Below are 16,008 nucleotides of genomic sequence, written 5' to 3' on the forward strand. Positions count from 1 at the left end.
TCAGGCATAGCCTGGACGATAACACTTATCAGCGTTTCCTTTCATCTCGATATTGTTTTACGACGCAGGTGCGAAGTTTTTGCGTGCGATATTATCGTATAAGGTGCTATAGTCGTAGAATCATTAAGAACGGTGACCAAATGCGATTGATGTGCGATACATGTATTTGTTTAGACATTTGTTTACAAATACACAGTCAAGCATTTTTAAAAGTTTCTGGATGAATAGCAATTGCTGCCGCGGAATGCAAACGAAACCTTTTCAGTCTTCGGATAATATTGTTGAAGACATTAGTAAAAAAAAACCATTGCTAGGGATATTATTTTGAAATTGAAACAATGGAAAATTTAAAGATATTTCAAAATAAATCAAATTCCTATGAAGCATATTATTGCAATTGTTAAAGTTTATCTTTGAATTGAATATCAATATTAACACATGTTTAGTTTATGATAAAAATGAACGACAAATGTTTTTATCATCATTCACATGACAGCTTAATTTCTTATTTCTTTCTTTTTTACAGAATTGAATAATGAATACAAACTAACATGGAAAAAAAACAAATTATGCAACATAATGAAAACAAAATACATGTTAAACTTGGTATAGATATTTATTAGGCCGTTCGAAAATCTTAATTCTGAACTGAGCCTTATTATTATACTAAGTACTGAATCAATATTACACGTGCTATACATTGTACATGCACATGTTGCAAATTGAAAAAAAAAATGAATGATTGAAATTGGGATTAAAAATTATATCTAACAATTGAACATATTAACTTCCACAAGGCATGGAAATACCCGTGTCATTTTGTTCAGAAATTAATAAAAACAAGATGAAATTAATTACTGAAACAAACTGTTAACACGTCATGCTATAAACAACCAAACGCGTGACCAGAGGCAATTCGGGCGGGCCAATTAGCAGCTTATCGTGTTTTGAATGTGTTCGATGAGACAGATATGATCGATCAATTGGCGGTCAGAAAGTGGAGTCGTAAATCTCCTGTGATCTTCTTTACGAGTGTGGTTTTATAGAACACACACGACGCGGCCCCGGCGACAGTGCTCACGGTGGGTATAAAATCTTGGAGTATCTTGTCGCATAATTATCACATTTACGCCACTGGCCAACCATATATTTTCATCCGGTATTAACTGTTGTATTATTACTCTTTAAGGTATAAAGGTTTTATAGATTTTGTTACACCACGTGTTCGATTGTGATAAAGCCTTGTTCTAAATACTCTTCTCCACAGCAGTGATCATGTAAGTGGAGACTTTTCAAAATTATCCTGTTAGTTTAAAATACATATAGGTTCATATATGTTCAAGCACTCCTACCACCATGGATCTCTCTCTCTCTCTCTCTCTCTCTCTCTCTCTCTCTCTCTCTCTCTCTCTCTCTCTCTCTGTGGAATCTAACATCATCTAGTGTGTCACTAAACGTTTACAGATACTAGTCAGTTAAATTACCTTCACGGTATACGTATAGTCACACTATTTCAAATGTGGTGTGTAACAAAGAGTCTGTAAAAACAAGCGTTTAAAACTCTTCTCCTAAAGAATTTGTGTTTAAACAATGGGTAACCAGTTCTAGTACCTGTAGCGTTTCAATTCTTAAAATTATTATTTTGCAAATTATACAAATAACTTTCAATGATAGAAAATTAATCCGTAAATATTAGCACACTTCCATTGTGTAAAAAGGAGTTTTTATTTAATTTCCTGATAAGCCATAATCATATATTAACATGTATGAGTAAATAGTTCACTTAGTCTACATGCATGTAACTTGTAACCATTCCTGTTTTAACCTTCAATCTTCATAAATTCAAATAATAAGGACAAATCCTGTTTCTTACCTTATCCATAAATTGTATATCCTAGTATTCAAACGAATCCATCATAAATTTCCCCATAATGGGGATTCAATAAAAATAATCAAAACCTATAAAAATTCAGTTGTAAAAAGTTCGATCGGTGTTTGCTGCATTATTTTTATATTGCTCCAATATATTAAAGTATTGCACATGAAATAGAATTAAATCAATTTATACACTGTAGTTACATGTACATGTACACGAACTTACTTCTGTCACACAAACGCAATTGCGAGCAAAATTTAAAATGCCTTAATTTGTAGTGTATTTCTATTCAATAAATTAATCTAATCATCAGGAGCATGTTTTCTTACTTGTTTGTTTTTATTATTTTTTTTATTAAAAATATTATCGCCAAATTTAACACAAATTTGACAAGGAAAAGAACGTACCATTTATCAAATATCCTGAAAGGTATTCTGTTAAATGATAAATGTAGTTTTGTTTTAGTTTATTTTAAACTATTGCGTACGTACAAAGTCATTTCTATGATAGAGGGTGTTAAACACTATTCGCGTAAATTAATAATGAGAAAAAAATGCGATGAAAGTTAATGATAAAAAGATAAATAGAGAAAGATAGATAAATTACTTGATTTTTTCATATCTCTCGATCTTTACATGTAAAGATGTGCTTTATTCACCGAAACGATCAAAGTAATGTTTATTTAACAAGCCTCCCGACGTTTATCAATTCAATCTAGTATGTGTTTTAAGAGTATACCTGATTTCATTCAATTTCAACACACTGCCCTGTCTCAAAAAAACTCATCAATTACCTGAAAATCAAGGTAGATTGATACACCTGATCATATCACCTGTCCAGGCTTTCTGCCTGGCTGCTCATCTTTTGGTTAAAAACCCATTCAGGATCTCATTAATTTTTCCGGAACAAAATCAATTTTCGTTTATGTTTTTGTATATGTAAACAATGCTTGACTTTTATATACGAATGGAAGAAGCTAGCGTTTAAATCTCGTTAGATCGACTCGTTGAACATGTGATGAATTTGTTATTGCCCCCCCCCCCGTTTTACAAACACTGCAATTAGAGTTATGCCTCTTGTGTCTGTAACATAGAAATATCATTGGCGAATATAAATGTATTTGCACATGTCAGAATTGACAAGGTAAAAGGAATTTTGAGACAATAATTTAAGTTACTTTTCCTCTCAATCACTTGCGTATCTTATCCACCTATTTTCATCATAAACAAATATACATGTTGGCGTTTATTTACTTCCTTATTTTGATGAATGGACGATTTAATTAAACACTAAACCAAATTAACCACACATTAAACAGGTAAGACCATTTCCACCTGTTGAATGAATGATTGATTACCTGGAAACCAAAATTCACTGCCCGTTACACGTGAACATGCGCATGTAGTTCATGCATATAGCCTATATATACATAATATTTCAGTAAGTCAGGCTGTTTTAATTGATATCGCGGCGGTTTCTTCGTCAACGTTGAAAGATTACTAGTTTATCTCCATCTTATTTTTCCGTCCTAATCAACCCGCACTACTGCACCAGCGTGGCAACGCACATAAAAAAAACTACATTCTAAATTTGGGGTCAAATCAACGCACTTTGAAAACATTTTTCAAAGTCCTTTAATGCTTTAAGTTAAAGCACTTTGAAAAAAAAAATCTATAAAGTGCGTTATGAAGGTAAATCAACATTTCTAATTAGTTTATAGTATGATATTTTGGTAACACTAGTGAATCTAATGTACCGTCTTTGAGAACGAGGGTGGAGGTTTGGATTAGCAAAAGGTATACAGTAAAACTCGTTTAGTACGAACACGGATATTGCGAATTCATGGATATAGCGAAGTCATCTTGGATTCCCAGCTATGTAAATTTAATAAATTTCTTATACGGTTATAACGAATTACGGATATAACGAAATAATTTCTTAGGTCCCAGTGACTTCGTCATAACCGAGTTTTGCTGTAGTTCAATTACCAGATTGAGTACAACATTTCATTGATTTCAGGAAGTAGGTTCTCGACCCATCATATTTTCTTCCAAAACATATGATATTCAGCAACTTGGAGTAAACGTATAAGAACGGAAAAAGAAAATCTGTTGTACATTAAGTACAGTGATATTGAAAAAACGAGCTGGCTAATCAATATGGTATGTTAACTATTTGCAAGTGTTTCAATATAAACTCTTTTCAAATTCTAATCAAATAAATCACTTCATTATAAAAAAAAGTAACATTGCCAAACAATGAATTATTATAAACTTTAAAATAAGCATAGATTAAAGTTTTGGATTTTTTTTCTCGCACTGATGTTTAAAAGGTTATATTGTTTATGATAAACATCACTAACGTATCCTTTTTCACATCATGTTTGTTTGTAAGCGCATGGAATTGAAGCCAATTGAAATATGTTATACATTGATCTCCATCATCAATATATATACATGTAACTCATTTTCGTTTCTGGCATAGCCCAATGTATCAGATAAGAAATAAATTTGTTCCATACATGAAAACGGTAGGAAGATAATTGCTAATAAGCAATGCAGTTTATGTCATATTTGGATAATTTAAATCTCCTGAGTTGTCCTTTATGTGTATATTATCAAACTACATAAGCTAATTTATGAGAGAAAAAATATTCTAACCGAGAAACAAGTTAGTTGAGAATGCATTTGGGTATTTTTTTAAAGATATCTCCCACTGAGCTTAACAAGAATTAAACAATTATTTGTTATATATAAAAAGTATCAATCATTTCGACCAAAGCCAGAACAGTTTTTTACAATGTGTGTTAATATTGACGATATCAACGCACTTTGGAAAAAAATATTTTTTCAAAGTACATTTTTTTTTCAGAGTACGTTAATTTGGTACCAAAATTAACGCACTTTGAAAAAAAAAAAATCAAAGTGCGTTGTAACATATCAACAATACAGAAAGATTCTATCAATTTAGCAGAGAAGCTGTCCATTCTGATCCTAAATATGGATACAACGGTTGTTTCTAAAACATCTGATGTTAGGTGTGTCAACCATGACTATATGACATGGTACTAGTTGGTTTTGAAAGTTTGTCATTGATTACTGAGGGATGCACTGCATGAGTGTATCTCCATCTGAATTTTTCGGTACGACTAACCACCACCCCTGCATCAGTCTCACTGTCAGATAGTAGGTGTCATGGTTCCTGTTCTCAGTCATGCATTTGATTTAAAGCATTTGACATCATCAGGCAATCTAATAGTTCACACTGTATTAGGCAGCATAAGACATTTCTTAATCTCCAGTCAGTATAATGGCAGTATCCATCCTCGGGCCCATTCATTATGTAGCTCTTTCATTGAGAAAGTGTCTTTGAAAATGATTAAAAAGCGCCGCATACTCAATTGTAAAATACAAAGATGGCAAATGAAATGTCTGAGGTAACTCTGCAGCTTCTCACGGTCCAATGAAATCTGAATGAATGATAGTAGGGATGTAAACTTTTATTTTTAACGTGAAAATTAGACGTAAAGACAATCCTATAATCAGAAGCTTTAATCATTGCATCTGACAACTGATTCAAATTTACGAAACATAAATAATTCAAATGATGCATATCAATTTTGGAATTAAATATGTGTTCAATATTTCAACAGAAAGTTACGCGATATTTGTTTAAAATGTCCAATTCAGCATACTTTACATGTTTTTTTTACCTGTTTTTGAAAAAGGCTACTTGTCTGTAGAACACCAATTTTTTGTTTAAAAAATCATTAAGCAGCCTACAATTTTATTTGTTTTGGAGACCATACATTAATTGTATATTTGTAACTAATCTAACTGATTTACATTTAACAAGACAATGTATATACATCGGCGGATCATCTTTTGCCCAAAGTTTTTTCTTTCCTTTCTCTTTGATCATGGTAATATGGAGAATGGTACGATTAAGAACCTTAGTAAATGGAAGTAGAACTATATATACTATTTCTAATGATGATCTTTCGAAATTTTAGCGATGGAAAACATGGACATTTTTAAAAAGGAATTTCACTGTATAAGCTGAGTACTGATAAGAAATTATTCACTCTGTGATTTTTTTCTAATTAAGCTACTGTATACATGATTATATTCGCCCCGTGTAATTTTAGCCCATCATCACTAGCAAACAGTTTCAATTCGTTTTGAATTCGCCAAGACACAGTTGATGCAATCAGTTTGCAGCAGTTTTAGTTAGAGTTACTTCCCGTGCATCATGCGAAATCTTCAGGAGTATTGAGATTTTTAATTTGGTTGAATCATTAATTTCCTTTGACATAACAAACTTTAATGAAAATGCATTTCGCTTTTTTCTCAAGGTACATCCATCCCACAGTAAATAATCCGGAATTTGTTTTTTAAGCTCTCTTTACACTGATAAAATAATTTTGAAGCTTTGATAAAATTACATCGCATTGAAATTGAGTATGTTAATTTTTCCTTAGTTTGATTTTAACGTAGAGTATTTGCCTTTTTTCCCAGGAAATCAGCGGAATTCCAAATGCTGCAATACGGAAATATTGACAAACTTAATTCTACAAGCATATAAAAATGCATGAAATACTTATATATAGAGAGATTTAAGTCACTTTATTTCAAATATGAAACAAACAAAAAAAAAAAAAACAATAAAAAAAACTTAATATATCATAGTTACTGAGTAAAAAAAAACACAACAGAAAAAACTGTTTTGAAGTCACCCAAAATATCAAAGGGACGTATTCTATTTTAAATAAAATAATACGTAAATTACCAAAAGAATCAATATAACAAGCCTAGGTACATGTACATCGTGTATATTAAAAATGTAACAAAAATTTCAGTCTTAAATGATTAAGATCATTGTTCTAAAATGAAGTCTTAAAGTCTCTATTTCAAATAGTTAATTTTCTTAACAGTGCCTTTGTATTGCTCACAGGCAAACAGCATGTCGCTATTGTCAACACACAAACCGTAAGGATTCTTTAGATCACAGTTATCAATGTAACGGAGAAATTGTCCATCCTGATCCAGAATGTGGATACAATGGTTGTCACCGTCTGCTGTCAGGATATGACTCTGACTATCTGATGTAATACCAAATGGTTTAAATGGCTCGTCCGTGGTAGTAAAGGGTTGACCAATGTATCTCCATTTGAATTTCCCGTCTTGATTAACCACCACTACAGCACCGGCCGCCTTGTCAGCTACACAGATGTCATGGTTTCTGTTTTCAGTGATGTATTTGATTTGAGAATTTCCTGAGTACAGAGGGTTACCTTCATCATCAAACTGAATGGTTTGTTTCTCTGTAGATCCCGAGTAACGGACAACTTTTGACCGATCAATACTGAACATGGTAACCAGGAGATCACCAGTAGATGTGACACACAGTTTAATAGGTGTCCATCCCTGTAATATAACCATCTCCTCTGGTTGTCCATTCTTTACCTGGTAAACTTTCCCTGATGACCCATCACAGTACAATAAATATGCATTTCTGTCTACAGCTATATCGTTTGGTATTTTATCCGATTTAGGTTTCATTGTTTCGAGAAGTGAAATTTTGACGTTAAAGCATTTAATATTATTGGCAAATCCACTCGTTATTATCGTGTGTTCATTTAGACAGGTTACACTGCGTAGATTAACACCTCCGGTCTGTATTGTTGCAACAAGTTCTGGTTCATCCAGTAGTTTTCTGACGAAATTGTTTTGTGACAACACGTCCCATTTTGTGTCAGTTGATAAAGGTGTGATCTCTCGAAAGAAATTATAGAATTGCTCACGATCTATAGGTTTTTGAATGAGTTCTGGGAGGCATACGTTTATCCTTGGTGGAAGCTTGCTAAACTCTCCGATTTCCCAACTGTACTCAATAACTGTAGAAACTTCAGTAGAATTTTCGATCGCCTTTAATGCCAGTAATGTTTGCTTTATGAGAGGCTGTGTCTTTTTGATTTCATCCAAATATTTCTGTAAAATGTCGTTGTGTTTCAGTTTTATCTCAATAATGTGAGTTTTCATTTTGTTTATAACGATGTCGATTTCTTTGTGCCATTGCTCCCCTTTTTCTGATATTTCTGATGTAAGTTTCTCATATTCTCTGCTCAGGTTGGCAAGTTGATTTTCCAAGTCAAGTACACTTTCTTCATAGGAAGGAGAAATTGATTTTTCCATCTCTTCCAAATCATTTTTAACCATTTCCTTCTTTATCTTAAAAACTACCAAAACTTCTTCAAAGTCATGCCCTTTGTGTTGGTTAGACGTCATGCATGAAGAACAAACAAACTTTTTGCAATCTTTGCACTGCAGTTCACATATTTTGTGTGGATGTTTTTCACATTTCGGATAAATCAAGGTTGATTTTCGATGTCTAAAAGAGACTACTTTATGATTGTCATAGTCATCTGAAATATGTTCACCTATACAAAGCTTGCATAGGCTGACGTGACAAATGTCACAATAGCTCTGTACTATTGCTGTTTTACAGGCGTCACATCGTTTTACATCCTGGAGACTGTCCTCAGGATCCATAATTCTTCTACAAAATTTAAAGATCAAATACTTAATTGATTTTAAAATAAGGTAAATATTGTAAATCATAATTACCTTCGTATAATTTTTATGCAAACTGGAATGTGATTACTCTGTAATCAATTTATACTGGTAACTTTTTAATTAGTATAAAACGTACATTGGCATAATGTAGCTACATGTATGAATTATTTTTTTTTCATTTTAAAGTATTCTTGTATGTCATGAAACTGGTCAGTCAATTTTCATTTTGTGCGAATCATAAGTCTATTTTGGAAGTCTATGTCAAAGTCGGAATTATAGCGACCCTTGCTGATATACATATTTCCGGACCGACCAGCCTGTCATTGCTAAGTACATGTACATGTATATCATTAGTATGTGAGACTTTGCTTACTTCAATATACGTATGCCATGTGTGTTTGTCTCTTGATTGACAACAAGAGTAAAGACCACTTTTTTATTATTTAATTATTCTTGAAACCTTATTTGATTAACATTTAGTTGAAATTGATTTTTTTCGAAGACTGACAAGTATGTTTGCTTTCTCTTTGATTTGAATGACATCAAAAATGAAAGTTAACAGTTTTTTTTTCTAAAGAACAAGATGAATTGTAAAAAGATTCTGCTGAAGCAGTTACATACAGTATGTCATGTATATTTAAAAAGAGTACATACCGTAGTTAAAAGAAAGTACATATCCTGGGAAATTTTTCTTCTCAGCAGAAGACTCTGCACCCCAACATGTCTGATCTCTAACGGAATGTGATCACGTGACGGAATTTTCGATATTTTGGAACTTAGCTTAATTGTTCTAAACTGTTAACAGAGCCAAGATTAAATGATACAGACTTTATATATATCGACATTTAAAGGACATGGTCACGATTTGAGCTGATAGTTTTTAGGTTTTTTTTTTAATTCATATGTACACAATGCTCTATTGCGATAATTATGTTCCTCATGATATAGCAAAATTTGAGTGTTTGTCGTGATACAAAGGTCACAAATCTTTCGTAAGCAAACTAAGTTCGAACAATATTTTTTTTACAGTCAAGAAGTAATGATGCGGTAATACTAGTACGAGGTTAATTTTTGCTGATTTCCAAGTATTTTAGTTTGCTTGATCTACCATGCTTTTGTCGTTAGCTTATCTAATTAAGGTGGAAGGCTACATCGTCACAATATGTCTGACATCCGTTTCAAACGCCATTTTGTTCCGGATTGATAGCATTATATCGTGGTACAAAATAGCTATACACCGTTCAATTGAACTCTTCTAAAGAGGGAGATGAGACAAGAATAAAATCACCAAAACGCTTAGAAAATATGTCAATTCCCTTCGTGATTAAAGCTTTCAACTAACATTGATTATCAGCTGTTATGTACAGAAAACGTGAAATCGAAATAATGTACTGTTTCCCTGCTATTGGCAATACATATTTGTCATGCCATCTGCAACAGACGATCATAAATATGTGACGGATTATCGATAAAGGTGAGCAGATATAATATTTTCACTTGAACCATATATGCATGATTAATTTAAAACTAAAGTTCCGTAGTACCATCTCATCATGTTAATTGATCCCAACTTCCCAAATTTAAAACATTTGCAGTATAAGACTTGCATTGAAAGTTTGACATTTAACTAATGTATTTTAATTAAAATAGATAGAGCTAGGTAGCAATAGCAGTGGAAGCCCAGATTTGCAAGCCAAATGAGGGAACGACAGAATCTTGAAAAAGAGCATGTTTTTAATTACCACACATACATGTGTATCACTATGGACATCTAATGTATGTATAAAATATGCATATGGCTGTTTATAATTTGTATTGTATATAAAAAAAAAAGTAAAAGGCAATGTAACTACTAACATTTTGTTTTTGTTTTAAACAGTTAAATAAAGATATAATGCATTCATAAAAAATATATTTTTTCAGATTCAAACATTATTATAAGCACTACTAGCATTATTCCTACATTTTAGCATATAATTGTACCTTTTTAAAAATTTTCTTCGTGATTTTAATTAGAAAATGGGTCCCAAGATATTTGAGACCAAGTAAAATCAAGAAAGACAACTCTTAAACAGGATCTTCAAACCAAGATTTTTACAATAAATAAGTATTTTTTTTTAAATTTTTCAATTTCATTCAATTTCTTTTTTTCATCTCATTAACCAACAGATATTGTTTCTAGTTTCAGATTTTTGTGGGATTTCATCCAGCAGTTTGCCTTAAAATAATTTTAAAATAATTTGTTTCATATTTAAATGGATTCCAATAAAATTCATACAAACTTCAATCATGATTATTTTGTTTTTCATTTTCAAACTTTATAACATTTCACTTTCATAAGAGTTTAAAAACAGAAATGTTTAAAAATTTGACATATAAAGGGTTATCTGGAAACAGATTGATATTCTAAAAATTCTCTAAAAAATAGAGTATTGTACTTTGAGGTCTATAATTGTTGAATACCATGCCTATTATTAGTAACAAATGCATGCAACAAAAATCGCCTACAAAAAGAGAGATTTAAGCAAGTCTTTAAAGTAGTATTAACCATATTAACAGTAGTTGGAAGAGGAGATAAAACTACTACATTATACGTGCATTAAAACAAATTTAATACAATCAGCAGTTATTTAGCAAAGCGATCACCAAAATTAACAGAAAAAAACAATGTTATGTGATTTTGACTCTTTCATGAAACCAAAGATTTTTTGAAAAATAATGTTTTCCATTGTGCATGAATATAATGCAACATAGGCCTACGGGATACCCGTTTTTAAATGTACTTGTATAATTATAGAAAACGCGTCGTGTTCTCATTTTTTATTTAGACCATATATTGATTTCGACTAGTGCAGAGTTAGGCCATTTAAATCCTTGATGTATAATCCTTGGACATGGCTGTGTTTAGATTTCAGTGCAATGCATCAGTGGTCACATATCGAAACATTTCCGATTGCTGCAATCAGACACTTTACCCGCGAACAATGGAAACGTGATTCTGGAAAAATGTGGGTTATTTCAGGTCAGAGTTATTTCGAAAGAATGAATTTTAGGAGGTAAATTGTTTTCCCAGGAAGACTGAAAATGGAGTATCATATCCGATGGATTTTAAGTACTTTGTTTATTATTTGTAAGTATAAAAGTATTTGTTCACCATAGTATGCACCGGTACCCGATCGCATAAGTAATGAAAATGAAAACAAACATGGCTGAGGTTAATAAACTTTCAGGTTTATCGTAGGTCCTTACTTAGAACTTAAGGGCTTTAAATAGATGTGTATGGAACAATGTAGAGAAACAAATTCAAATGTCATTATTTTTAGCAAAAATTATGACTTTTAATACAATTAAAGCCAGTTTTAACACTTGTAATTAGACAATATTCAAGACAGTTTATGTTCGTATTAATTACAATGATGGATATTGTTATTTTACACTGAAATAATGTATACATCCTGATTTACATCATTATTTACAAAACACTGATACAAAAAGTTTATTTTTTCTTACCAAATGTTTTCAAGTTGTCACTTCTGCTGTTACAAGAAGAATATAATAGTTTTGTTTTTTACCTCAATCGTTTTGCGTTCTATAGCGCTGATGTACTTTCATAAATAATCTATCATACCCCACAAGGTATAGTTTTTAATTTCCAGTTATTTTCAGGTGGTATTATTTGTAGGTTGAATGAACACGTCTACCTTTAAAATATATACATTATTTTCCTTGAACAAAAGAGCTTAAAATATATGAATTATTAAAGATATACAGAAAATTGATAAATCAAAGCTGTTTTTATAAAAAAGGGCCGTTTTAATATGTTTTGAGATATCGTCCTTTTCTAACATTCTTTTCTTGGATTCTCTCGCTTGCTCTAAATATACAACATGCTAATAAAATGAAGATATAGTAGATATTATCTTCTTGCAAGTTAGGCAAAATTTATGTACACTGTATGACAATTATTTTGACCTTTGTGATTTCAGGTTACTTTATACTGGGCAATGAAGCAGCATATAGATCCCGAAGAACAACATCCTACAGCATGTAAGAATAGCGTTTCTTGTCATACTAACAATATTTTCTCGGTTTGCCTGACTATTTTATCTATAATGAATCTCGTGACAACCCTTAGGGATCTCTAGCATATCTAAAAAATATACTCGACATACGACTGATAGCAAGGTCGAATTTAAGAGTTTTTTTCCAATCAGAAAATTTCACAATTATGCTCAGTCATATTATAAGTTGCACTTTTTAGCTTCGATAACGTACACATTAATTGATACATGTATGTGCATGAATACCGTTTTATGTTGACACTGAGGATTATTATTTTTCTTCGTCTTTAACCGGCAAAATCGTATACTTGTTAAGCATTTTAAAACAATACAAACTATGTCGGGTAGCCTTCGTAGGCTATCGCACTGCCATCGTTGTTCATATGGCCATTGAAGAACATCTTAGTTCTTACAACACTTAAGGCGTCTGACCAGTTACTGTTAAACTCTAATCAGTTAATGGCATGCAGTGTCCCTCAAATAAATTCATGTATAGTGTACATACATATGAGAATGCAATGCAAATGATTAAGTTGATATTAAAATGTAGGATATAGTACAATAAAGAAATAAAAACATTAACAACAAAAGTTATGTATGGTGATATATAACTAATGGAAAAATGGAATGTTCCAAATAAGTATGTTGCTTATGGTTTCCAGTTTGCTGTGGTTTTATAAAATTTATTAGTATTTCGTAAAAGCCTTCTTAGTTCTTTTACGTTTGCATTCACTTATTTTGTTTTATTTAAGGGAACCCTGGATGATTGCAATGATCGTAGTGAGCTGTCTGTCAATAATAGCTGTACCTGTGGTAATAATGATCTGTATTAAGTGTGGCTGCTGCAAAGTCCAGCAACGGGCACCTCATACACGAAGTACGTGATATATCGGCTTTCATTACAATTGTAAAGTTATTTCTAAAATCTAAGAAACACACTCCAAGGCCTTCATATATTAATATAGAAACATAATCATTGATAGTATTTTTTATCATATCATTTTAGTTATTCAAAATGGTGGACAACAGATGTATCCTCCCCCTCCTCCTTATGGATACAGTAACCCAGCCGACAATTCAGGAAATCTTGGGAACCAGTTTAATTATGCAGGGACTCAGGGGTTTTCTCAACCCATGCAAAACAACTATGGCTCTCCAATGGGAACATATAATACAGACGGAAAGTATTAATATGCTTGCATGTTAATACAAAAGTGGTGTAAAGTCAATGTCAAATTTTAAATGATGAAAAGGTTTTGTTTTTGTTTTGTTGTATTTTGTATGTATATTTTTAACACTGATGCCACAGTGATTTGTTTCCTCGCATATTGTCTTTGTTCAACCTTCTTTATTTTTAAAGTGGTTTATTGTTTATATTCTTTAATCAATCTAATTATATTCATGTATTTTCAATGGTTTTGTATGGCGAAATAAAACAAAATAAGGATAGCATTTTAGTTACTATGTATGATTACAATTACATGTAATTCTATTAAGGATAGTATTGCCCAGCGTCAAAAGTATATATCTTTTAAGAATGTTCTAGTTGAAGTAAGAAGACAGTTCACCACACACAATCCCACTATCTTAAACGCCCCCGTTGTAACACATTTTCCGAAGAATTTACCTTTACATGATCTATTAAATCTTTGAATTTAGTTAAAACAACGAAGGTTGAAAAATGCTATTTGATTATTTCTAGAGATGAATAATGAACTCTTTGCTTAATTAAGCAATTATATACTTTCTTGACAGCGTTCTATCATATTGAATAGATCAAGTTTGTCTAAAAAGGCACGATTATTTGGCACAAGCTTACATTTTACACGCAATGAGCTGATAGAAGGAATAGTTGGTCACAGAAATATTTGGACCATTTCTTTATTTTCTGAATGTACTGCATATCTTACTTAGTTGAGAAAAATCCAATAAACAATAATACACATACATTGTACTATCTAAACGCATTAGACGGTACAAATAGAAGATAAGAATTGTAACGCATAATAGTATCACTTGATACAACTTCCTGCATAAGAATGTTGAAATTTGATATAACCTAGCTATGTGCATTTTACCGATCAGATGTGGCGATGTGAAATATGCGCCTTCTCAAATGTACTTTGAGACTCGGAGGAAAATGATGTAAGGTAAGACAAATGATCAAATTTTAAGTGAATAAATATTGAGACATATGAGTGTATAATTATATAATTATGAACGATTTTCAAAATGGCATTAAACTGTTCTTCATTATTGAAGTATACTTTTTAGACGATACGCATCTAATGTTTGCTTAATTGATTTTTTTCATGACATCTGAAACGGATGTTCAAACATTTTTGAACATGTACTTAGAAAACCAAAATACATTTATAGTGCTTAGACTGAATTTTAATCGCTTGAGTATTTTCCCGTTTCAAAGTTATTGTAAACGGTTCATTTCTTATATTTGCAAACAAGATAAAGAGATTTACACCACAAATAAAAACCTATATTTATTTAAGATAATTTTCTTACTAAAATATTATTTCTTTATTGTTTCAAGTGTTTGTCATGCGTTGGATTCGAAAAATTGTTTCATTGTTTTAAATTTACATGACAGAATATGCACAGCCCGTTTGCTACATAAAAGATTGCAAAATTAACGTTTGGTCTAAAACACATTGATGTAATCAAGTGGACAGCAATAAATTCAACAAAGCAAATGTGATAAATTGTTTTGCTGGTGATTGTTGAATTAAAAGCAGGTCGAATTTTAAAAGATTGGATTATGTTCTCTTTAAAATGCATACGGAAGTTTTTTTTCAAATATTTCCCGATTTCAACCTTTTATTTCAATCCCTATTTGATTGTATTTTTCGTAAAAACACACTTCGCCAAATGTTAGTACGTTTCGTGTGGTGTGTTAAAACTGTTTTTTGTTTTATAACACACATTATTTTCTTTGTTCCTTATTTGCTTCTAAATCTAGAAGATTTACAATGCGAAAAAGACATTGTTTTGTGATGTGTTCATGTTGATTAGTCGGGAGGGTAATCAGGGTATGAGCCAGACAGACAGACAGACAGACAGACAGACAGACAGACATTCTTTATTTCCTATAAGTTAGAGATTAAATCATATGTGGTAAACGTAATAAGAAGTCTAGCCAGATAAACTAAACCTGTTAACATAAAATTACATGTAATTGATACAGTATTCAGTATTAGTATTGCTTTCTTATATTAAGACTGTAGTTTATTTGTTGAAATCCATACGCAAACTATTTTGAGTATTTATTTCATTTGATTTTTATTTTTATGAATAAAAGGTTGGATTGATATAAACAAATGCATCTATTTTCTGACGCATTAAAGGATCAATTAAATTGCCTAACCGCTATGCATTAATGTAAATACAGCCTACTCCGGATATATTGAAATTCAGGGGACCATGCAAATTATTTCAATATATCCGTATTTCAATATAAGCGAAATTGACTGACATGAAGCCG

General features: G+C 31.6%; 2 protein-coding genes across 2 annotated transcripts; one reads left to right on the forward strand and one right to left on the reverse strand.

Moving 5' to 3' along the window:
- Nucleotides 1-6,690: 6,690 nt before the first annotated feature.
- Nucleotides 6,691-9,223, reverse strand: LOC128157828 (uncharacterized). Its single transcript, XM_052820475.1, has 2 exons — nt 9,106-9,223; nt 6,691-8,434 (listed from the first exon to the last, which is right to left on the reverse strand). Exon 2 carries the CDS (start codon nt 8,425-8,427, stop codon nt 6,781-6,783), a length of 1,647 nt encoding a protein of 548 aa, XP_052676435.1. The 5' UTR covers nt 8,428-8,434; nt 9,106-9,223; the 3' UTR covers nt 6,691-6,780.
- Nucleotides 9,224-11,333: 2,110 nt separating this feature from the next.
- Nucleotides 11,334-13,716, forward strand: LOC128157830 (uncharacterized). The gene is made up of 4 exons (XM_052820476.1): nt 11,334-11,581; nt 12,438-12,498; nt 13,265-13,389; nt 13,519-13,716. Exons 1-4 carry the CDS (start codon nt 11,536-11,538, stop codon nt 13,701-13,703), a joined length of 417 nt encoding a protein of 138 aa, XP_052676436.1. The 5' UTR covers nt 11,334-11,535; the 3' UTR covers nt 13,704-13,716.
- The last annotated feature ends 2,292 nt before the right edge of the window (nt 13,717-16,008 follow it).

Source organism: Crassostrea angulata, chromosome 8 (genome assembly GCF_025612915.1).
Source record: "Crassostrea angulata isolate pt1a10 chromosome 8, ASM2561291v2, whole genome shotgun sequence".
Taxonomy (NCBI): Eukaryota; Metazoa; Mollusca; class Bivalvia; order Ostreida; family Ostreidae; genus Magallana; species Magallana angulata.